The sequence below is a fragment of the Castanea sativa genome, chromosome 3 (genome assembly GCF_040712315.1).
Source record: "Castanea sativa cultivar Marrone di Chiusa Pesio chromosome 3, ASM4071231v1".
NCBI classification, from domain to species: domain Eukaryota; kingdom Viridiplantae; phylum Streptophyta; class Magnoliopsida; order Fagales; family Fagaceae; genus Castanea; species Castanea sativa.
In genome coordinates, this window is record NC_134015.1 from 14,546,419 (window position 1) to 14,571,594 (window position 25,176).

The following is a 25,176-nucleotide window of genomic DNA, read 5'->3' on the forward strand; positions in this document are numbered from 1 at the left end:
AATTAACTTTAGTAAAGAGAAGTTTTAGATCCAGTACAAAACATTTGTCCCTAAACTCTATATTCCTCATAGATGAACTTACAGCAGAAACTTCTATTGTTTCAGAACCTCTGAACTCTTCAATATATGAACGTCACCCTTTTACACGAATCCCAGTACGTGATTAACCAATGATGCACAAATCCTAGTACGTGACTAACTCCAGCAACTTGAAGATGTTGTTGGCTGCAAAGTTCTTCACTTCATGCACAATGAAGATCAAGAAGTACTTGGTTACAAAACCCTAAGGCGCAAAAGACACAGTAACTTCTTATAGAAAGAATAAGACACTAGGTCATTTTCTGCATATGCTCTCCATATGCGACGGCCTTTAAAATAAGTCTTATATATGTCTAGGGTTGTAAGAAAAGAAACCCTACACAAATATACAAGCATGAGCCGAAAATCAAATTTGAAAATTCTGATTTTGTAAGTCTCGACAGATTCAGCTTCTATCGAGCTTCTGTCGAGTTTCGTTCTTAAATCTAGATACTATTTCTGGCGAGGTATCTTTTGAGCTTTAATGAACAACTTTTCATCACTTGTTTCTAACTCCAATTTTCATGGCTTTAATACTTGACTTGAACTCTTATTTCTTAAAGTCTTAAACACATCATAAATCTACCCAATTACAAGTAAAGTGTATATTGTCAAATGATTAGCCAATTACATAAAATATATCCCTAACATTATGAGAAAAAGCACTTAAAAAGTTCCAAGCAAAGATTTTTACGGGTAACTCGCAACTTAGCCTAAGTTGCGAAGTGACTCGCATAATCTACCCTGGCTAAAAAGCTCTTCAAATTCCAACATGTGTTGTCACGTGACCTTTCACGGGTTGGCACTCGCAAGCCAGTTGCGAGCTGGTCGCGAATTCTTCATCTTCACAGAACTTTACCAATCTCTCTTACACAACCTTTACATTAAATCCCACAAAAAATACAAAGAAATGATTGGAAAAAAAATACACTCAAATTTAACACGAAATTAAAGCCAACATAGAAAAATAGTTATAAATCACAACTTTACAGAATGTATTTAAGCAAGGAAAATGAATAGAAAAGAATGGAATGAAATGGAGTTAAGTAACCTTGATTGGATGTTTTGAAATAAAGGAATGAAAATTAATGAAATGTAAGTAATTTTATTTGGAGTAACATAGAGAGAATGTAATTGAATCATTTTATGACAATATTACTATTAGACCCTATTTTAAAATAAATGATTTAATATATAGAGGTATATTGTGAGTTTTGGCGAAAAAATCATTATATCCAATTTCATTTCCTCCAATTCCTCCCAATTTCAAAGGGAATGAAAATTTGAGGTTTTAAGGGAATATAGAGGAATAAGTGTTCCCTCCTACCCATTTCATTCCCTTCCACTTAAACTAACAAACATAGGAATGGACTTCCCATTCCTTCCATTAAAACTCCCAAATAAGGGAATGGAAGAATATTCTAAAATTATTTTTTTCATTTCTTTTCATTCTATTTCATTCCCTCTCCTAAACGAGGGCTAAAAGACCTTAATCCGAGTAAAAATTATCAATACTTATATAGAGCAATATAAGAATGGGAAGTAAAAAAAGTGGTGGGATGTAAAAACCCCATTCTTGGAGCTGGAGGAAAAGACATTTGAGACAATAATCATTTTACAAGTAGAAATCCAATATACATTATTTAGATTAGGATTTTCTAAAGATATTTTGAATAACTTGTGAAGTGATTTTTTTTTTTTTTTGAGGAAAACTTTTTAAATGAGTTGATTTAAATATTTTTACATCATCAATATATAAATAAATATAAACTCTTAGTATCATTTTTATATTTATTTAAATTATTGATTGATGATGTGAAAAATAAATAAAATAAAATAAAATCACTCAACAAATAATTGACAAAATTGTAAGAACTCTACTGTGGTGCTATGGCCCAAAGACTTTAGTCTGTTGTGGGCCTAAGCTCTAAATTAATTTGTTCTCTAGTAAAGTTCTTGGCCCACAATGGGAAATCTCGGGAATATTTAGTCGCAATAATGGATCGGGTCCTATTGATCCATCATTATGCTACGAGTCTTTTGCCAAGGATGCAACTCACTAGCCAAAAACTACCCTTTCTAAGTTCCAAGCAAAACCTCAGTTCCCAAGGATTATGCTCTCGCCTTTCTCTCGTGTTTCTCTGAGACAATTTGTACATTTGCAAGCTTAAAGGACATCATTGGTGTGTTGCATAGCATGATTTACGTCCAAAGGCTCAAAAGCTACTTAATAGAGAGATTTGGCAATACCAACCTTCCCACGTCTTCTTTGTTTTGTTTTGTTTTTTTTTTTTTTTTCTATGCATGAGAAATGTCCTATCTTTGAGAGCTTCAAGATGCACTTGAATGATAGTTTACCAGATAGCTAGTACTGGTTGGCCCTTACATAAGCTTATGAGTCGACTAGTCATGACCTTTCATTGCTAAAGCTCTTGTGACACATTGGTGTAAGCAATAATCATAAGATTCATAACAAAAAGAAGACAATGTAAGATGACAGACAGGAATTTTGAGGGCATGTGTTAGGTGTTGGGTATTAATCTTTTAAGTACATTTTCTACGTTCCCCAACATTTGATACCACATGAAAAGTGAGTGAAAGGGAAAATATGGATTGAGATATGCAATTTTTTTTATATGTAATATGGATTGAGATATGCAATTGCATCATGCAATTAACCTCTCTTAATTTCTTCACAAAAATTTTTACATTTTCAATTTGTTGGATATTTTTATAAAAAATATCATATTTATTTTAATACTCATTTATGTGAATTATGGAAATCAATTATCCCTTAATGTCAGATACGTTAATTGCTAAATTTTGAAAATTTAAATATAATTCAAAATTTGAATAGCTAATTTTAATGGTTTTAATTAGGAAATCTTTGAAAATTAATGTGAATTTTAATACCATATATTGCCAACTTTTAGTATACTTTCCATTCTAAACATTTTGTATTCAAACATTTTTATTTAAATATGACATAATAACGTTATATATGCAAAAAATTTCAGCACTTAAATGTACAGCTATTGCTAAATTATTTTATGTTATAATAAGTTACCATATATACACAAATATTTACTATTTAGTTTAATGGAAAGTGATCAAACAGCTAGCAATTTTATTTTTAGAGTAAACGGCAATAACAGCTATCAATGTTTGTAACATAAATTCAAAAAGAAGACTTTTGAAAAGTTATTGTAATAATGAGTCATTAAATGCTTGGCTTTATCATCCTTCCTTTTTTTTTGTTCTCAACGTAGAAAAGGTTCTGACTCATTTAAAAGTTTTAAAAGAGATAACAAACATTTTATTTCTTGGCTAAGGACAAGCACATGTCTGGCCGCGCGTGTGTGTGTAGAGAGAGAGAGAGAGAGAGAGGAACAAAATGTTTAATAGATATACACATTTTATTTTTTGAATTACAAAGCTGCAAACTTTTCAAGAATAATTTTTTTTTTCCTTAAACACTTCTCATCTATTGCTTCTTACTACTCACAAAAATATTCTATCTTTTTACAAAATTTTCTGGGAAAAGAAAGTACTATAGAGGGCTTATATCCTACGAGCAGTATAGGCTCGCAAGGATAATTAACAAAGGTGGCTGGGCTGTTGTATCCTAGGGACAACGTGCAGAAACTATTTGTCTATCTACATCAGATATACCGTAGACGGCACGATTTGTCTCAAGACAGTGACTTAGTCCACGCCTCATCTCCGACACCTCTTTTAGTAAAATCAAATTGTGTAATTTTCAAGGAAAATTCAGGTATTATCTCTTCTTTATTTCCAACATAATTTTTTTAACTTCATCTTTTTACTTTTGTTTTAATATTTTTTTATTTAATGATTGAGATTGATAGTTGCTTTTTTCAACTCTCAATCTCAACCATTTATTACAATTATGATCTGATCTCAATCCGGAAAAATATAACCCATGTTGGCACTTTTTCACAACAAGCTAAGCAGCTTAAGGTAAAATGTTGTGATTAATCCAATTCACTTTCACTTGCCAATCGGAACAAAATTATATGTGAATAAGCGAATATCTATAGAAATTTTGGGAAAATATTTTTTAGTAATTAAGGTGGTCTAGTTCCTATAGAAACCTTGTAGCTTTCTGATGAAGCAATTGATCATATTGAACAACCACTCAAATGGAGAATGCTCGTAGTTGTAGTTATATGATACCAGTGCAATAGGCCAATAGCTTCGATACTTAAGTCCGAAAAGGGGAATTAATCTTGTGATATATATTAAAGTAGTCTCGTACCCCTTCTTGATCAAAATTTCTTCTTATGTAGGTTTGTTCATAAGATATTTCCCTCGTTTTAGTCACTATATATCTATTATAGTTATAATGGGACTTGTCTTAATAATTTATGTTTGTTGCAATTTTGCTCGAGCGAGTTTCTAACAACTAACAAGTGTCCAATCAAACTCTTGAGGGGCACCCACGGGAACGAGAAAGTATATGCTGTTTCTGGAACTCCAACTCAGCATCCGTGTGGTGTTTCTAGGTCCAATAGAAAATTGACATATGTATTAAAAATTACAGATCAGCAGCTCAGTTAAATTAAATTAAGAAGACAAAAATGCCCAAAAAATTTCAAAGCCCCGCCATTAAAACAACAACACGCATTTTTCCTTTTTTGAAAATCAAAATCTTCTCTCCATCTCTGTTTTCTCTCGCACCGCTCTCTCTCCTCCAAACCTCCATAGCCACTGCCTAGCATCATCACCAGAGCCGCCGGACATAACCAATTCCGAAAATATCGGCCTTTGTCTGGTCAAAAAACTCAAAATCATCTCTCATTCTTGTTGCTTCCAACCCCAAAGCTAGAAGCTTTCTTGCCGTTTCCAACATCTGATATCGCAAAAAAGTTTTCTTCTCTTTTTCTATTTATTTATTTGTATTTCTTACATTTTATTTTGTATTTTTTTTCTTACTGAAAATGGGTCTATCTTTTCATGACGTTGGATTTGGCACCATAATCTTTCTTATTTTTATAACCAAATCTTACCTGAAATGGTTTTGTTCTGTTATGGGATGAGAACATCTGATGTTGCAAGATTTGTATGATGATGGCTTTGCAGGTCTGTTATAGGGGTGAGATTTGGTTGTTTTTATTTAGGGAAGAGACGGATCTAATGGAGACTTAGAGTTGGAGTTTGGAATTGTGAGTTTGGGGTTTATTTGCTATCATTGTTTTAATTTGTATCATTATCTTATTATCAATGTCTATAAACTTTACATGAGATTGGACTGCCTAGATTAGTTTTGATGGTTCCTTGTAGCTAATTTATGATGTTGTTCATGTTGAGAGTTTAGGGTTTAATAGCTATTATTCCTTGTTTTGGTTTGTATCCTATTTATTATCAATGTCTATAAACTTTACATGGGATTGGGCTGCCTAGATTAATATTGATGATTCCCTGTAGCTAATGTATGATACTACTCATGTTGGTCGATCATATAATGATACTACTCATGTTGGTTGCCAAGCCGAACTAAGATCATATAGTGCTTGCCATGTACTTTGTTACTTGAATATAGGTTCTACTGTTATGTTTAGTATACATTATATTTTTGTTGATATAATTTTTTTTCATGGTGCAGAGATGGATGTGTAGTTTTGTTCTATTGCACAATGGAAGAACATCTTGGATAGTATTTTTTACTTGAAAATTTTTAGTTAGCATAGCTAAAAACTTGGATAAGTGATTGTATAGCCAAACATTAATTATAGCTGTCAAGTTGGAAAACTTTTGTAACTAATGAAGTTACTCAAACATGATAGATTTTGTGAATGTTTGAGTAGCTTCTAGTTAAAGACTAATTATATGCAAATGATGAAAGTTTTTATACAATAGTTCATTTTATTCTTATATATTATTTTCTATATGTGCATGATATGGTTATTCAAGGTGAAGGATAGTTATGCATTGTCTTCTTTTTTATGACTTTGCGACTAACCCAATAAACCATCATCGACAGTCATAGTTAAATCACCTAAACCCACTGATTGAAGACAAATCAGCCACTGTGTGACCCGTTCCACAGAAAGAAGGAAACTTGACAGTGATTGTAAGTAATTTGCAGTTTAGGTTTCATATTTTGGGACTTGTGTGTTTTGGATATTGTGTTTTTTAGTTTCATATTTGTGTAAATGTTTACGTTAGGTAGATTAATTGTGGATATGAAGCACTGTTAGTTTGTTTGTTGTAGGGAAAGAAAGTTCCAAGCTTCACAAGGAAGATGGCTGGGAGGTCTAAGCAGGGGAGGACATTTTTTGTTGGTGACAAGCATGGAAATGTGGCCACTCCCAAAGGGAAGAGAAGGCCATAGGAATGTGGACCTGTTAGTCAGCCTATTTACAAGAAGACTTTCAGAAGCACGGCAGCCCCACCAAGCACACCATGATCAAAGAAGCATGACATAGACAAACTTTATAGTCTATTATTGGATACCACTAATTGTGTCTTTTCTAAGAATGCAAAAAGAGAACCAAGTGTATAACATTTGTTTACCTTTTGCACCACCATTAATTAACATGGATGTGAAACCTTAGATAATTTGGTAAATGTATTGATGGTAATACCAAAACATGGGAGATGATATTGTGGAATGAAATTATGCAGGTTGTTTTCTTGTTCATGGAATTGTTATCAGATGTGTGGCAACTCACTTCCTGGAATAATCATCTTTGCTATAGTTACATTGTAATTTAGTACAAAACTACTTGGAAAATTTTGCTAGTCATGAGTTGATTAGTTTGTAATAGACCTTGATGGCAACGTGATGCATTAATGATAGAATGCTTGCATAGAAATCATGAATGATGACTGGGTACAATGTAAAACATATGGTTCAAGTTAATGGCTTTTCAATTACACATATAAGCTTTAATCATTGGAGGAACTAACTTTTCTTCTTCTATATCTGTTTAAGATGAAAATGCTGCCGTTGTCTCAAGAGTTGGAATACTTATATAAATCAATGTTAGAATTCCTCCAAAAATATACAATTTGAGATTTCACGAACAAAGTGCCATGTTTATTTATTTATTTTAATCGTTCAAAACAGACAATCCATCAGATGGATGACAAAGTACATTTACAAATCATAACAATAACATTAAAATGTAAATTTGATCCAAATTAGCTAAACTTTTGGCAAAATCTTTTTGTGCTCCACTCTAGCCCCATTGCACTATATCATAAGAGTCACAATAATTACAAATGCAACCCACTATAACAACAATGCAATCCTCAACTTTTTCTCCTCGTGGTGTACAATTAACTCATCTTGATCAACTCTATCAATCTTTTGCATGTGTTCTTGTAGTCGACATATAACTCTGTTCAAACTAACAAAGAATGCCCTCCCCTATTCAGACCTCCCAGCTCTCTTCTTGGTGAAGCTTGGAACTTTCTTTTCCTGCAACCAACAAACCAGTAGGTAACACATTATAACCAATGGAGCTTAAGAAATTGAACTCAAATAACTATTGAGACAACATCAACTTTAGCTAATGTATCTCCAGCTAAAGTCAAGGGATCAGATAATAACGTTTAAGATTCTTATGTTATCCAATCACTACAAACTGATAATGTTTAAGAGTTCATATGTAATCCAATCACTACAGTATAGCTATCTGTTGTGTCATCTAGTAAAACAGATCTTTGTATATGATTTAATATAATATAATTGGCTGTTACTTAGAATTAATTAAGGAAGTAAGAAACAAAATATTTTGTATTAGTTTCTTTAATAATTATTTAACAATGGGGTAGGCTATGTAATTATATCAACAGAAATATAATATCTACTAAACATAACAGCAGTAGAACCTATATTCAAGTAACAAAGTACACTGTTAGCTACAAGGAACCATCAAAACTAATCTAGGCAGCCCAATCCCATGTAAATTTATAGACATTGATAATAATATAGGATACAAATTAAAAGAATGATAGCAAATAAATCCCAAATTCATAATTCCAAACCCCAACCCCAAATTCCCATCAGACCTGTCTCTTCCCTAAACAAAAACACCCAAATCTCACCCTATGAGACACCGCAAAGCCAAATTCATTATCATACAAATCTTGCAACATCAGGTGTTCTCATTCCATAACAGAATAAAACCATTTCAGGTAAGATTTGGTTATAAAAATAAGACAGATTATGGTGCCAAATCCAACATCATAAAAAGATAGACCCTTTTATTTTTGGTAAGAAAAAAAAATACAAATAAGATGTGAAAAATACAAAAAATAAATAGAAAAAGAGAAAAAAAAAAAACTTTCTTGCAATATCAGATGTTGGAAGCAGCAAGAAAGCTTCCGGCTTTGGGGGTTGGAAGCAACGAGAATAAGAGATGATTTTGGGGTTTTTTGACCAGATAAAGGCCGATCTTTTTCGGAATTGATTATGTCCGGCAGCGAAGCTCTGGCAACGATGCTACACAGTGGCTATGGAGGTTTGGAGGAGAGAGAGCTGTGCGAGAGAAAACAGAGATGGAGAGAGATTTTGATTTTCAAAAAAAGGAAAAATGCGTGTTGTTTTAATGGCGGGGCTTTGAAATTTTTTGGGCATTTTTGTCTTTTTAATTTAATTTAATTGAGCTGCTGATTTGTAATTTTTAATACATATGTCAATTTTCTATTGGACCTAGAAACACCACACAGATGCTGAGTTGGAGTTCCAGAAACAGCATATACTTTCTCGGGAACACCCCCACTGACAAAACATTTCAAATATAGTACAAGTGCTGCCATACTATAAGGCACAATCATGTAAGTTGTGAAAGTTGCCATGTAATTGTGTATAATAATTGAATGATGAGCAGAAACATAAAAGAGGGAGCACACACAAATATGACTACCTATTATATTAAGTACTTGTGTTATACAATGAACCCAATTTAGGGTTTATATACTAGAAATATATAACTAACCTTAGGCTAAACTACAATTGGTTTGGGTCACTTGGACCATAATATGTTTAGGAGAAGTAATGAAAAAGAAAAAATTATACACTACAGTTGTACTAAATTTAGGTGGTCATATCTTACTTATTTCAAATCTAAATTGGGCAGTGGAGTTGATACCGTACCGTACCGGTCGGCACAGCCGGTATTTACCATTTCGATGCTGAGGCCAGTATAGAAAAGTAGCTATTTCGTACCGGTTTATATACCCATTGTACCCGGGCCGTTTCAGTCATACCGGGGTATATATTGATTTTCGGCCGAAAAATGAAAACCGGTCGAAATAAATTTTTTATAAAAAAATCGGTAGTAAAAAGGAAAATCACATCACCGTTGCTAATATTCCGATAATAAATTTCATTTCGCCGATGGCCCACCACCTCAAATCTCTTCCTTTTCTTCATCGTCATCTTCTTCTTCACTCAGAGACTGCTCTTCCATCAAAGACTTGGACGATTGGACCAGGCGCTCTCTGACTTTTTCTATTCTCTACTCTTATTTTACTTTTTCATTTTGAAGCCCAGAACCTCCATTGAATTGTCAAGTGTGTCTTGAATGACAACACACTAATATACCCACTGGCCCATGTGAATGACTTATGGCAGCACTACTGCTACACGTTAGATTCAAATTTCTTACAGCCATCCAACTATTAAAAACAAATAAATGAAATTTGTAGTTCATGATAACTTTGGATAAGTACAAATGGTAATTTAAAATTTTTTACAACCACTCTATTCTTCTTTCTTTTTCTTTTTTCATATTATATAAATTCCACTACCATTTTTGTTAGAGTTTAGATAAGTACAAGCATATCTTCTTAAAAAGTTAAAAAAAAAAAAAAAGTATAAATCTACAAATTATATGGATTTTGAATTCCCGATAAAACCTTTTCAATTCCTGATAAAACTTTTTCTTAAAATGTTATACTATTGTGTGCCCTAAAGGCACACGTTAGTAAAATCCATATATATACACACACTTAAATAAATTTCAATTTATGTAAGGATATATAAAATTAGCGGTAAACCCGAAATGGTATACCGGTATTGACAGGTATCCGAAATATATTGAACCGATTGCTAAACCGGTACAACCTCGGATACGGTATTGACTTCCTTGAAATTGAGTCAAATTTACGTTAGTTTTGAAGCCCTAAATGTCTATTTTTCACTTAAAAATTGATAATGGTGTAAAGGATATGAGCAAAATGTTATCAAATTATCAACTTAAACATATTATAACATTGTCTTCTTTGATCAACCCAAACTCAACACTAACATAATCTCATTGACTCTAAAATTTAATATGTTTTGGCAACAGGATTTGCAAACATACGTACAAACCCTAACAAGATGTTCAGGCTGCTATGAGCTCCCATTAGTTATTTATCATCCTCAAAGATGTCTTATTACAACATTGGAAAAGAGCTTGCCAAACTGCCAATAAAAAATTGATAATGGTGTAAAGGATATGAGCAAAATGTTATTAAATTATCAACTTAAACATATTATAACATTGTCTTCTTTGATCAACCCAAACTCAACACTAACATAATTTCATTGACTCTAAAATTTAATATGTTTTGGCAACAGGATTTGCAAACATACGTACAAACCCTAACAAGATGTTCAGGCTGCTATGAGCTCCCATTAGTTATTTATCATCCTCAAAGATGTCTTATTACAACATTGGAAAAGAGCTAGCCAAACTGCCAATAAAAAAAAAAATAGACAAAGTAAGTCACTTCAAAATTTAGAGCTAACAAACCCTTCGATGAGAGATCGAGCGAGAGAGACCAAAGTTGTGACAAATATGATAAATAGGTATAGGGTAGATCAGTAATTACCCACAAAACTCTTACTTCCCCCATTGCTATTTGTTGGATTACAATCCTTCAATTTTCAAATGCAGCAATGGAGAGTGCTGGGGACTCCACCAATATGGACCAAAGGATGTGCACATCTTTGTTAGGGCAGGACTTCACATCCTCGTACAAATTATGTATCCCTTTTCCTGAAGAACAGCATAGAAATTAAATAAATATGCATAATTGGAACCAAATTAAGGCACAAAGGGAGCTTATTTCAAGGTCTTCAAAACAATCTCTCTTTTCAGATCTCCTTTCTAACTCCAAACTCCATGACATTATAGTTATACATGCTGTCTAAGAGGGATATATAAAGGGCTCATCCATTAACTAACAATGATAACAACTTAAAATTTAGTTCACTGATCATGACCAATAACATGCATGGAGGGAAAAAATGATTTCATAATGTAACAATGCATGTAATTAATAAGGTGTTTTAGAAGCAAAATGAATGGAAAAAACCAAAATATGAAAATGAAAATTACTTGTAAGTTGTAACATGACTTATAAAGCTTAAGTCCACAATGCAGAGGTTGAGAGAGGCGGAAATTACTTTTCCTTTTAGCTGTGTGCATGCGCAACCACAACTTTTTCAATGGAGAGAAGAGGGAGTGCAGCCATCCCATTTGGAGAAATGGATGTTCCTCTTGTAAGGTGGAAAGATGGAAAAATATAGCGGAAAAACTAAGGGAGAAGAGAGAGAAATATTAGTTTCCTTTGCTGATTTTGCTTAGACAATGGTGAATTATATATTTCTATATCTGGCATTGTTATCATTCCCTTGCAGAATAAAGACGCTAAAAATTTTATCTGGTTGGTGCCATGTCTTTTTATCCATTTTCACTATTGTAGGAGAAGCCAACAATCACCAAGAGCCTTGTATCTGTCGGAGATATTCATAAATCAAATTTTCCTCTCCAAATTATTGAATCATCCAAAAAAATAAAAGGAAGAGAAAAATCCTTAGTCAATTTTCCACTTTTCAACTCTCATGTTTATATGCCCTCAAGATTTTCCTCCTGAAAATTGTGATCAATAATATATATATATATATATATATATATATATAGTATAATTTATTTTGCCTTTGGTTAATTAGTAGGAATTATGGCTTTTACTGTTATGTTCCACTCCTTGTGAGGTTTTGACTAAAATGACAATAAAACGAAAGTGAGATGTACATTATTGATATTGAGTTTTATCATTTTAAGAAGGGGAATTTCACATACATGTGCAATTTAGAATTGTGGCTTACTAGATCCCACTCCAAAAAAATTGAAGTACCATCTAATATTCATGATTATCATTCACCTCTCTCTCTCTCTCTCTCTCTCTCTCTCTCTCATATTAGGGATTTGAAGATTTAATTTGGGATGGCCAGTTATGAAACGGGCGAGATATTAGATCATGGGTTTTCAACATGTAAAAATAGGTTTTGTAATTTTTTTAAATAAAAAATCTTCATTTCACTTAAAAATATGACACACATTATTTAGTTAGCTATATATATAAACATTGAGAGTAATGAAAATTAACAAAAGGAACATTAGCACTCACTTAATTTTCAAACTCCAGGTACACTCATTTGAATTTGAAGGACTAAAAGAGCTCACTTAGTAATCTTTTGAGACCAATAGTATATTTTGGCAAAATAAATAAACATAAATTTGGTAACAAAATGGAAAACTAATAAAAAAAACTCTTTAATGGAAAATCACTTTAGCGATCTGATTCTATTTGAAAATTCACTATAGGAAGAATAACAAATAGTCTCCTCACAAAACCTCTGTATAGTTACTCTTTAATGTAACCTCTTCAATGAGATATAACTTTAGGGATACAATTCAGTTAGAAAATTCACTACAATTCAGTTAGAAAATTCAGTTAGGGATACAAATATTACTCTCATACTTGTGGACTACATATATATATATATATATATATATATATATATATATATATATATATATATATATATATATATATATATAAAAGAATGTAACTATTATATGAATGATTATTGTGATTTATTGATAATATTAATAAAAAAAATCAAAACCTAAGACATTTTTTCCTCTGATATAATGGAGTAGACAATTTATTGTCTTTTAATTTAATTAAAACAATAAATAATATTCTCATATAATCATACATTTGTATTATTACCCAGGCAAACAAAGAGTCATTCTTAAAATATTTGATCACTTCTATATTCAATTAAACCATTTTAGAAAAGACTTTGATTATTATTATTTTAATGCATTAGAGTCAAAAAAATATTTAGATAGTTTATTCAAATATGATGTGAATAATAAAAATAAATACGCTACATGAATTAGAGAACAACATGATTATATCCGCTAAGCGTGAAGACGTAGAACTGGACAAAGAAACTCCTAGTCTTAGCCCCCAACAAATTTTTAGTACTCTTCATATTATTCTGAGGCACATCAAGCATCTCTCTTTTAGTCTACATTTAGGGAGTGTTTGGATTGCTGTGATGTTACATTACACCGTAATATTACATTAATTTAATTTCAATACAAGAATATAACATTACATTGTTTAGGAAGATAATAAAATTAAGGTGATGTAATATATTTTTTAATTTTAGATTATGATAATGTTAAAAAAAAAAAAACCAAAAAACCTTAATATCACGTCAACGACACATCACAAGTAACCAAACACCCATTTGCATGATGACAAACCAATACTTTGTCACAAAATCATATTGAGGGTAATGAGGACTATAATGGGGGCATTGGGGGAGTCCTATCATATTGAGAATAATGAGGACTATAATATAATGGGGCATTGGGGGAGACAAATGTGACGATTCTCAAGAAGGATCAGTGATGTTGCTAAGAATGCAAATAATTCTTGCAACACATTTGATCTGAGGGATCTTTGGAATCAAGTATAGAACTCTTTGTGGCTATTGGCATCTAGAGATGTGGATCGAAAATAACTCTCTTCATGAATGTCAGAAGAAGTATTACATTAAATTTAGAGAGAGCAGCAGATTATGGCCATTGCATGAGACGTAATTTTTCATTTTATGGGAATTATTTTCCTTTTTTTTTCCTTATCCCTCCTATAAATATATTTTTATGTATTGGTATATTTAAAATTAAAATGCACTTTATATATATTTGAGTCTTAATTTCTACAAGTCAAAGCAATTACCATGCATACATGCACAAATCTAGCTAATGCGAAATCATGGGACCATCCACTTGGAGCCTTAGCCAATTGACTAAGTGGCCCAGTGGGAGAATCAGCCATGTTCGATGTGAATGGTTCACAAAATATTACAAAGATTGGCAGGCTAATTAGAAATGATCAAGCAGCAGCAATTTGACATTTAAAGTTAGAAGGTAACTTTCTGAGGACATTTAGAATACAAGAGACTTTTTAAGTAAACCAAGAAAAAAACACCATTTTGAAAAGAGACTATACTTGGATAATCCATCATTTAAATAATAATAAAAAGCTAATTCATTAATTAATTCATAAGTCCTATTTTTCTTAATAGAAATTTCAACACCAACTAATGTTATCATGATCACCGACAATATCATCTAGCTTGTTACAGCAACAGAAGCCTAAAGTAATGATTAATGAAGGATACATATTCATGTGAGCAAAATCCTAAAGTAATGAGTAACATGAAGGATACATATTCATTTGAAAGGGGTTGGTCAAATCTAATTTGCTTACAGTCACTTGTGATTCACTGCTATCCATATGTAGATGTGAAGAATAACCGATTGCATTTGGATTCTCCAATAAGGACATGAACTTGTGAAGCCGATCATTAATTAAGACCATCTCGGACTACCTGAGGCATAGCAGTTCTATTCTTTCGAGAGCTTTAATTGTAGAGCTCCCTACAAGACTAATTTGTGCGGAATTTTATAGGCACAATGGCAACTAAATAGGTATGAACTGGTTGAGTTCAATGAGGAGAGGAAGAGGCAAGAAAGAGGGAAATAGAGAGTCTCAGGCATTTAAGAAATTATATGGGAAGTTGAAAACAATGAAGATAAAGAGTCATGGGTGTTATGGAAGCTGAAGTCGGAATTATAAAACACTAATAGAAAAATAATGAAAATAAAATATTTTTTATTGATGGAAATAATAGCCCCAAAACCTCTAAAATTTTCTTAAGTGAATCTTCTTCATTAACTAAAACTTTTAGCACTCCAAGAAACTCAAATATTGACAATAACAGATTCATTGGAACAAAGTCAGTGGTTTCAATTTAGGTTGGAAACTCAAGAGAATAGGCATATACAATGGGGTTTTTTTTTTTTTGGGAAACAAAGTACAAGGAAATTAAATTTCTCTATGTATGCTCTAGAAGAAGCCTTCAAAATTTAAAACTTTTAGCTTTGGCATGACAACATTTCTCCCAACTAAATTTCATGCATAAGGTTTTTTACGTAGGTGCACTAAATAGGGTTAAAAATAAGCAAGAATCCTTTTTCTAGCAAAATTCAAACTTGAAAACTTCATTCAATTGAACAACAAAGCGAGTGAAATGTGATATTTCTATTTGCTTAATTCAACTGACCATATCTTGTGCATTTCAAATCCAAGTTAGGGTGAATATTTTTTAAGTCCCAAATGTCCACATTCTAACGAAACAAGTCCACTTAAAAATTCATTATGGTGCAAAAGATCATTAATTCATCATCTTTGAGTAGCATCTAATCCAGACTCAACCCCAACACAATTTTATTGAGCACAACCCATATTTGATATATTTTTGGCACTAGAATTTGCCAACACTCTCAACAATCTAAACCTAACATAATTTAACTCCCTCTACTTTGGCTCTTTTACAATTTAGTTCTTAAATTTTTAGTTGGTAAAATTAATCTCCTAAGATTTAGATTAAAATGAAATTATTAGGGTTTTGAAATCCAAATATCCCTTAACAATTTAATTTTAATTCAATCTTTAGGGTCTCAATTGGTCAAATGTAGCAATTTTAATCCAAACACGAGGTTAAGCTGTAATGGAAAATATGTCCATAAAATGCAAAATATGAGAATTAAGACGAAACCATAGCAATTTCATTTTATTTCAAATTCTAAGGAGTCAAATGTAGTAATTAAAAATTTATTAACTAAATTGTGATAGGGTCAAAACCAGAAGAATAAATTTCAATATTTCATAAAATCAAATACCATTTTTGTTTATGTAACAAGTACAGTAGCCAATAGCCTCGTAGCTGAATTGACACCTCTCCATGTACAAAGTGTTTGGGGTCTAGGGGGAGAAAGGGTTCGAGTTACGGGGTTAACAACATATTGTAATAAGTACAGCAAATGTAATAAGAAATCGAGCCAAGCAAGTGCAAGATCTAAGCAAAAATCCCAATACTCATCTTCATCATATACAATGGGCCACTTAACAAGCCCACCTTCTGCACTTCCCGTTAAAACTCAAAATGGGCCTCGTAGCGAGCCCAATTACTTCACTTCACGCAATGGGTCTCATTGCCTAATTTATTCCACTTTACAAATTAGGCTTCTATCCTCTCTCCCCAATCCCCATAGTGCCACTAACACCAATCCAACACCAGGAATGTGACACTAACACCAACCCAACACCACCACCGTCGCCACCGCTACGCCATCGCCACCACCACCATCGCCATCGCCATCGCCATCGCCATCGCCATCGCCTCTATAGCTACTGTGCGTACATGAAATATTAATGATTTCTTTGTGTAAGCCAAAATGCTAAACAGCATAAAATGTTTCGCATATCGGGATTATTTTTTGAGTAGTAACCAAACACTGAAAAGAATTTTCCTCATAAATACATATTCCACTAAAACAAATGGAATTTAAGTAACAATCAATCCCATACAACTCTCTGACCTATATTGCTTATGTAATTTAACTATACATTTGATGCTTCAAAAGACGCTTTGGCTGTTACACAATGCCAAAATTTGAACAAATATATAATTAATAAATTGCTAATGACTTCACCTTTTTAGCCCAAAAAAAAAAAACACAAAATATATGCTGCTTCAAAATTATGGAAAAATCCACCCAACACCAAAACATTAGGCTGAATACATAGATAATAAAACTGCACGGAGGAGAACAAAGATGAACAGCAGTGCAGCCACTACCAAAAAAACTATGATGGTCCAGCAAGCCTTCCAAAGCAGACTCATTGGTCTATAAGAACCAAACTGTTTTACGGAAATGGAAAAACATTTATCATAAAGAACAATAACAATATGGTGAATAGTCCAGTCTAATTCGAAAAGCGTACCTGTGAATGACTTTGGGTTGCATCATCTGACTTTCATGAGACAGAAGAAAATGAAAATTTGCAGTGAGTGAACTGTCTGGAGCTTAATGGGCTCAAATTTAACAAAAGTAGCTCATATAGTATTTAAAAAACTTACAACAAGTGGTTCCAGAAGCTCCGAATTTTCTTTGGAGGAAGAAGCTTTCATTTGATCTGCATTACAGCATCAAAACTTTAGAGAACAATGATTAAGAGATAGACAGTTACTCTGAAAAGAACCATTGGGGAGTGCCTGCATCATGTACAATTTTTGTGCATGTGTATATGCTGTGCCTTTGAGATGAGAATTATCAAGGCAGAAAGCACATAATTCTAAATTTTGAACTGCTCCATCAACAATTATTGGTATGGAAAACTGAATACTAAATACCAAAACAAAAGTCAAAGGCAATTTTATCTACCAAGCCCAATGTTTTAGCCCATAGCCAAATTTTTATGTTCATCTAAATGCACTGAAGGGCCACATATGCTTAATAAAGGTGTGATAAATTGAAAATTATCTACCTCATGTCATTAATAAGATGACCTTATGCAGTTAAAAAATAAAAAATAAAAACTGGGGATAAGGTTGCCTGCCAATCACTTCTCCCAAACCCCACAAAAGTGGGAGCTTTGTGCACTAGGTGCAACGACCTTATGCAGTGAAATCTGATAGCTACTAGAGTGGAATTAAGTCACCAGTTGGTCTCTATGAGTCATGAGAATGTTGGCCAGTATTGGTTATCTCAGTGTTTTTGTAGTGCTGCATAGCATGAGTAAATTCAATGCTGGTTTTCACTTTTCATTTTCCCCAATGGGGCAAGCCCATAAGAATTTTTCCCAATTTACCTGATATTAAGGGTGTTTAGCATGACCAGAGATTATTGTCTTCCACAAGTGAGATTAACCTAGAAATAGAAGACTTATAAAAGAAAAAAGGGCTTTAAAATTTTCATAAACCATCATTTAGTCTCTAATGAACTGTAACAAGAAGTTAGGTTGAAATATAGTGGTGGGGTACTGCAAATCATTGAAGTTTGTGGCAATGGCAGACACAATTGAGAACAGGCAGTTCTTCAGAAGATATTTTTTGAAAAATGCAGAGAAACATTTTGGCACAAAGAACTGACGTAGAGTACTGCAATGATAATTAGGATTGGCCTTTGATAACACAAAACCATTTCATTTTCAGATAGCTCGCAATCAACCACAATTGTCACATGAAAAGTACTCTGTAATGTTAAAATTGTACCTTGGCAACAACTCTTGATTGCTGCGCTTTTTTCTTTGGCATCTGCAACTGCAGTAGGTAAGCCTCCTGACCTGAACCAAAAGTAAAGATGCATATACTAAATTCACGGAAATTAAAAATATTCTATCAGGCAAGATCAATATACTAGATGATTGTTGCACCAAAATAATGAAGCTTATTCTGTCTGCTTTCATATTCTTTTCTCCCTAGTTATCCTAATACAAATAAATTACTAACTCTAGTGAAGAATATGCAGCAGTATGCAAGTTTCCAAAAATCAATTTAGTAATGTTCTTTATAATGAAAATAGTTATGTCTGGGAATATCAAGGGCAGGATGGACTTAGTTCACACTTAATAACAGAGATACTTGATATATATGTTTTATAAGTAGTTTTTCACTAAGAAAGTGTCACTTATTCCCTTTTGTTTTACCATTGCAAATCCTTCAATGTTTCTCTTCTTGAATGATGATATGCACTAGTCAGGTTAGATTGACATGTTTTAAGTTATCAATGGTTTTATTAAGTTTATAATTTACAAAAGTCAAAGATTAAAGGCTAGATTGCAGTTTAGTTTTAACATTTTCATATTTTCACTATTAGCGTGTCAAATAACAATTTCTATACTGATGCACATAACTTAGTTACAATCATTTTAAGAAGGCTATGTTAATGTAAATCCAAATTAAAACAATTAAAATCGACCATACAAGCTTAGGCAGAACGTGAAGATGGATCTGTATGAATTATGGACCTACAGTACAGTGTTTCCTTTTCAAGAACCAGAGTTAATTGTAAGATCTTAAAGAGATTGGAATAAGAGACAAAAATTTTGGGACAAAGGCTTGTTTTTATTGTAGAGATTGGAACAAACCAACAGATGGTCTTCTATTAACATCACCCGACTACCAACATACATCTCTTTTTTAGTTGGATTACCGTTGCAATTTCTTTCTCATTTTCCTTTTTTGGCTTATTAAGTTCAATCATTAAGTGTGAGAATTGCTTATTTTCTGAGAGTACTATAAAAAAAGGAAGGAGAAATTTTTTTTTTTTGGTGAGCTGCGGGGCCCCATCAAAATATGCTCAAAACACACAAAAACCTGGCTTTTTTTGGACTTGCCAAATGCACCCTCTTAGCCTCTTACCAGTATGCATTGTTGTTTATCTTTCTATATTTATTACGATTTAGTAATTTTTTATGAAGTATTATAGCAATTCATACCTGAATTTAACTCTGTAAAGTGTAACTATACAAAATTTCAGTCTCATATGGATAAAAATAGATGAGCCATATGTTTGGACTCAAAAAGGTTGTCAATAGTCGTTTGGAGAGTGATAAGTAGCATTATTTCTCTTGTTAAAATACTTCAGTAGGAGAGATGGAAGGAATTAACTTCTCCTAAGATTGCATTTTTCCATAAGTGGATAGATTTAGTGAGAAGAAAAGGGAAGAATTTGTCCCCAACCTTTTATGGACAATTTACAAGCTAACTACTCATCAAGCCAGTTTTTCACTTGGGTGCTATTATTAGTAATATAGTAGGCAACAGTGAAAGAATTTGATTGAAGTATTTTATTCTTTAAATAAAAAAATATTACAAAAAAGTGGCAAGATGAAAATTAATCATATCATCAACATGCATTCAGAGATCTGCCTACTTAAATGCACTACTCAGAGATTCAGAAATGAAATATTGCCAATTTGTTGGCTTGTATAGCGTTCATTAAGAATAAGGACATTAGAGGTACCATACCTGTTTGGGGAGGGAAAAGCATAGAGACTAAGAGCCACTTCTCTTGTTCTTAGCTGAATATCTGATAGCATTTTCCATCGGAATTTCAAATCTTCGTCAGTTCTGTAAATGCACTGCAGGAACAGATTACTTGCGGCAGCAGATTCAGTACTAATACAATGTATCATTTAAATAACATTTGTTCTTATTTTTTGTAATACTTGCTACATTTTCAGTAAACTTATGATTAAGCATATAACATATACAAAGAATGTAACAGACCACACACTTAAACACACCGTGGGAATCTAAGGTGGCAAACACATTATGTACATGCTTATTAGACAACTCTCAAAAGGCAAAAAGCCAAATCCCAAAGGTATATAAGCCTTCATATATTCTTTGCCCACAACCTCTCCCTTTGCCCACACTTCTGAGATGAGGAAATGCCATTTGAGGGAGGACTCACCAATCAGCCCTCACATATGCTAGTTTATTAATTTCTTTTAGTCCATTAAATTAATTGTGTGTTTATCAGCTCACACTCTGCAATGAATGATCATGTGCAAATTAATTATATGAATTCCTTGGACATGTTCATCACAGGGTCAATCCTATATATGTTGTGAGTAAGAGGAGCGTTTAATGGGTTACCTCCATTTATGTAGTCTATACACCCAATGGACCTCCAATGGACCAAACATCTGTGATTATTAAATGGTGTCCCCACCTATAAAAATCTGTGATGTTCTTGTTTCTTGTACATCATACAGGATTCAAGGAAAAGGGTGAGATTCATCTTGGATCCACAAAATACCCTAGAGGTTGAGGCCAAGATTAGGATGGCATTCCTAATTGAGGTGGCATCTTTAGAATGGCATTGCTAAACATATTCTCCTTACAAGAATTTGCTCTTTATACTCTGAAATTCTGAATCACATAATTCAACAAGTTCAGGATATAAGCCTTTTTTATTTCACTTATCAAAATAAAAGACAAATGACTAGAGAGTAGAGACATTAAGAAAAAAGAAATTATCTTCACCCAAAAAAAAAAGGGTTAAATTACAATTTTGGTCCTCCAGCTGTTGGGTTATTAATTATTTCAAGTTGGTCCTCCAACTATTGATTGTGTCAATTCAATTTAGTCCCTTAGCTTTCAAAATCATATCACTTTCATCCTTGGATTTCCTCTCCGTTTTAATGAAATTAACTGATATGCTAAGTGAGACATATGTTAAAAGGTTATTGTGAAAAGTGTAATCAAGTCAATTTCAACTTTCAACTGCTAGTTTTGTTAAAAATTTAAATGGAAAGGAGACTCAACTATCAGATTGACTTGATTTTAAAAGTAAAGGACTAAATTGACACAATTAATAGTTGATTGGCCAAATCGAACTTTACCCAACAGTTGGAGCATCAAATTAGTAATATAACCAAGAAATTAATAATTAAGTGATGAACTCTTGAAGGAAAAGGGAAAATATCATATAATATTCATTATAATGCCACATAAAATTTAGAAAAATAAGTCGTAAATACTATGATAAAACAAAGCATCCTAGGAAAAAAAATCTAACTATAAGAACTTTGAATGACAAATCCATAGTAAACACAGCATGATCTAAACAAAAGCAAAGTCACATTAGGAGCAATGCAAATATCATTGCACACAAACCCATTTGAGACAACAACAAATAAATGCGGAATTGAGCTAGGAAGAGAAGAGAGAGTGAGAACGTACAAGTTGGGTTTGGAGGGTGGATTGTGAAGCAGTGATTCTAAGCGATCAAGCTTCACTCCAAGCTCCAAAAGCTTTGATTTTGCAGTGCTTCTGAGGCTGAAATGCTCTGGGTTCCTGTTCTTGATTGTGTTCTCTAAACCTTCCACCAGCTTTAGCGCCTCTTCAGCTTCTTTTATCCATGCATCTATAACCAAATTGTGATTAGCCATCTCTCCCACTCTCTCTCTCTTCAAAACAATGACAGTGTCATCAGTCATAAATAACATTCTCTGTGAACAAAACAGCTAGTGTCATGAACACGTGGAGTTACTAGTACAGTTACAACAAGATAATGAACTGTACAGCTTGGAAGCTGTTGGTAGTGACATTTTGAAGCCTTGGAAATTGTGCAGAACATGATCTTTGTCCTTGACATACGTGGACGTGGTAAACCCAGCTCTTTCCCCAAATATCCAATTCACCATTGATTTTTATTTATTTCTGTACAGCAAGTATTAGCACAAAATTTGGGATATACTGTGAATATTCTATTTGGCAACGAGAATTTTTCATTCTATTTTATTTAAAGACATGTTATATGTATTTCCTTAATTAATATGTTTATTTTTATTATTTTTACTAATGTTGCTTTTTGTTTTGAACCTACTATAAAACATTACATTATTTAACATAACTATCAATAATTAAATTTGTAAAATTTAATTAATAAATTTGATAAAGAATTTTTTTTTTTCTTTCTTTTTCATGTAAGATAAAATTTGTTATTGTCATTAAATTGTTCATTAATCACGTGATATGCTGATATTAAATAATAAAAAAACCCCTCCTCATAATCCTGTAGAGTTCTCAGGCTAATTTTAATATAGAATTACTAAAATATATTGTATTAATTTTAAAATAAGTGGATTAAATTTTTCACACAATTATTAATTTAAATAAATATTAAAAAATAGTAATAATTACAAAATTTTAAAAATATTGTTGACATGGTAAAATCTAATTAACTTATTTCAAAATAAATGGAATATATGAGTTTTAGTTAGTTCAACTAGTAAAGTCTCTGGTAGTTGAATAAGAAATATAGGGTTCAATCTCTATTTACACCAAAAAATAAAGAGTTATTATCATAAGCGGGCACTATAGATTAAAACTCAAAAAAAAAATTTATATAATAAAAACTCAACAGTAAAGTTAAGGAAGTTAATATAAAGTTCTAAATGCATCAAGTTTGGGCTTCTTCCATGGATAAGCCCCCATTACTTCATGGTTAGGCACTCACCAGATTAATAACCTTACATTTAACAACTATGTTATTCGGTCATGAAATTCTTTTTTATGTGGTTACTTCAAACTTTACCTCTTCTTCTCTCCATCATCAAAGATATATGTAATGCATGGGTTCCACTCTATACTTATGCATTTCACACTCTTTATCTTTTATTTGAACGAATTTCTCTTAGGAGCTTAAATAGTGAGCATATTTTTCTTTTATGATTGTAAGTAAATGTCACAAAAACAAAACAATGAGCCATGGCTTTTAAGGGAAATGCTAAACTCACAAAATTAAGCAATTAGCAGATATGTGACTCAGAATGTTATGCATGTCCTAAGTTATTTTGCTATTATCCGACTTAAAAAGAACAAAATACAAAATACACCAAAAAAAAAAAAAAAAAAAAAAAAAAAAGAAGAAAGGCATGGATTCATTCATTTCAACAATAAGAACAAGAGAGACGAAGAGAAGAAAAATATCTCCCATGAGTTCTATCTTAAAAGGCCCAATTTAGTTGGGCTAATGGCTAGTTTTGTGTTGACCTTCAAGACTTCAACAACTAAACTGAAGTGAATAACAGCCCATTTGCAGTACAATATTAGTTTTGGGTTGGGCTGACTGTTTATATCTCTCAACCAGAGCCCAATCCAACAATAATAGCTTTTGTGATTTTTTTTTTTTTCTCTTTCTACTCGTATTTTTCTTGTGGAGAATACTCTTTAGATACATAAAGTGCAATTGCATTAAATTTATTTGCACGTCATAGCCTACTAGTACTAAATTTTAAACATTTAAATTTTTTTGACATGTGGTTAGTCAAACTTCGAAAATTTTCTTAGAAAAAATGAAAAGTATGACTAGTGTTTTTTTCCCCTTACAAGTTACAGCAAGTGTAGAGGGAGTCTCACACAAAATTTTCTCATAAAAAGAATTGACTAATGTCATTGAGTCTCAAGAATCTTAGCAATGTATTTTTAGTTTTAATACTATTTGTAAGTTGACTTTAAATTGATCTAAATGGAATTCATAAGTTTTAATTTGCCATACCAAGCGCATATTTGTTGCATCTCTCTCTCTCTCTCTCTCTCTCACACTCTCTCTCTCACACACATTTTTCCCCTTCATGTTTGTTCATTCGTCTTATCATGATGCATTTTTTGCTAATGAAAAAGTAAGAGAGAGAATTTAAACCCATATTTGATGGTAAAATCAGACAATATCACTTCCACTGTTCTTATACACACACGTTTGTTTCATAATTATTATTTAATACTATTAATTCAAGATACAAGACTTTTTATTTAACTTCTTTGAATGCATAATTAAAATAATAATAATAATAATGTTGACTCTTCAATTTTCTACTAGTTTACACACTTTTTTTGCTATTTAGAGGAAAATAATTGAGAGGTGCTACGTCCACAATATTTTTACAACATTTTTACAACAAATCATAGGTGGTTAGTTGTTATTGGTTCAAATTTGAACCTAACACTAAGATTACTTTTTTGCCCCAACAATAACAACCAGTAACATCCTGCCACTTAGGATTTGTTGTAAAAATGTTGTGGACATATCATTTCTCAAAATAATTTATAGACATTCTTTAAATCCACCCTCCCTAGTCAAGAACTCAAGATGAAATAATCTCTTCTGTTATGTTATTTAACATAACTACCAATAATTAAATTTGTAAAATCTAATTAATAAATTTGAAAAAGAATTTTTTTTTTTTCATGTAAGATAAAATTTTTTATTGTCATTAAATTATTCATTAATCACGTGATATGCTGATATTAAATAATAAAAAATCCCTCCTCATAATCTTGTAGAGTTCTCAGGCTAATTTTAATGTAGAATTACTAAAATATATTGTATTAATTTTAAAATAAGTAGA

The 25,176-nt window shown here is 32.2% G+C and overlaps 1 protein-coding gene and 1 long non-coding RNA gene across 3 annotated transcripts; one reads left to right on the forward strand and one right to left on the reverse strand.

Annotated features, from left to right (window-relative positions):
- Positions 1–4,553: 4,553 nt before the first annotated feature.
- LOC142629870 (uncharacterized) lies at positions 4,554–6,736 on the forward strand. Its single transcript, XR_012843136.1, has 2 exons — positions 4,554–6,172; positions 6,314–6,736. It is a non-coding gene; the product is annotated as an uncharacterized LOC142629870 (long non-coding RNA).
- A 10,047-nt stretch (positions 6,737–16,783) lies between these two features.
- LOC142629506 (syntaxin-52-like) lies at positions 16,784–22,426 on the reverse strand. 2 transcript variants are annotated; one of them, XM_075803511.1, is made up of 6 exons: positions 22,007–22,426; positions 20,285–20,386; positions 18,527–18,597; positions 17,393–17,448; positions 17,257–17,282; positions 16,784–17,173 (listed from the first exon to the last, which is right to left on the reverse strand). In XM_075803511.1, the coding sequence occupies exons 1-6, from the start codon at positions 22,270–22,272 to the stop codon at positions 17,152–17,154; spliced, it is 543 nt and encodes a 180-aa protein (XP_075659626.1). In that variant the 5' UTR covers positions 22,273–22,426; the 3' UTR covers positions 16,784–17,151. The 2 variants fall into 2 exon arrangements, with proteins under 2 accessions (XP_075659626.1, XP_075659625.1); XM_075803510.1 differs by having other exon boundaries at positions 17,257–17,286.
- Positions 22,427–25,176: the final 2,750 nt, after the last annotated feature.

Coding starts and splice junctions, on each gene's coding strand:
- LOC142629506 (XM_075803510.1), bottom strand. CDS start 22,272: ATGTTATTTATGACTGATGACACTGTCATTGTTTTGAAGAGAGAGAGA. Junction 18,598..20,284: donor GCTTTTCCCTCCCCAAACAG/GTATGGTACCTC, acceptor CTTTTGGTTCAG/GTCAGGAGGCTTACCTACTG. Junction 17,449..18,526: donor AATCAAGAGTTGTTGCCAAG/GTACAATTTTAA, acceptor GCTGTAATGCAG/ATCAAATGAAAGCTTCTTCC.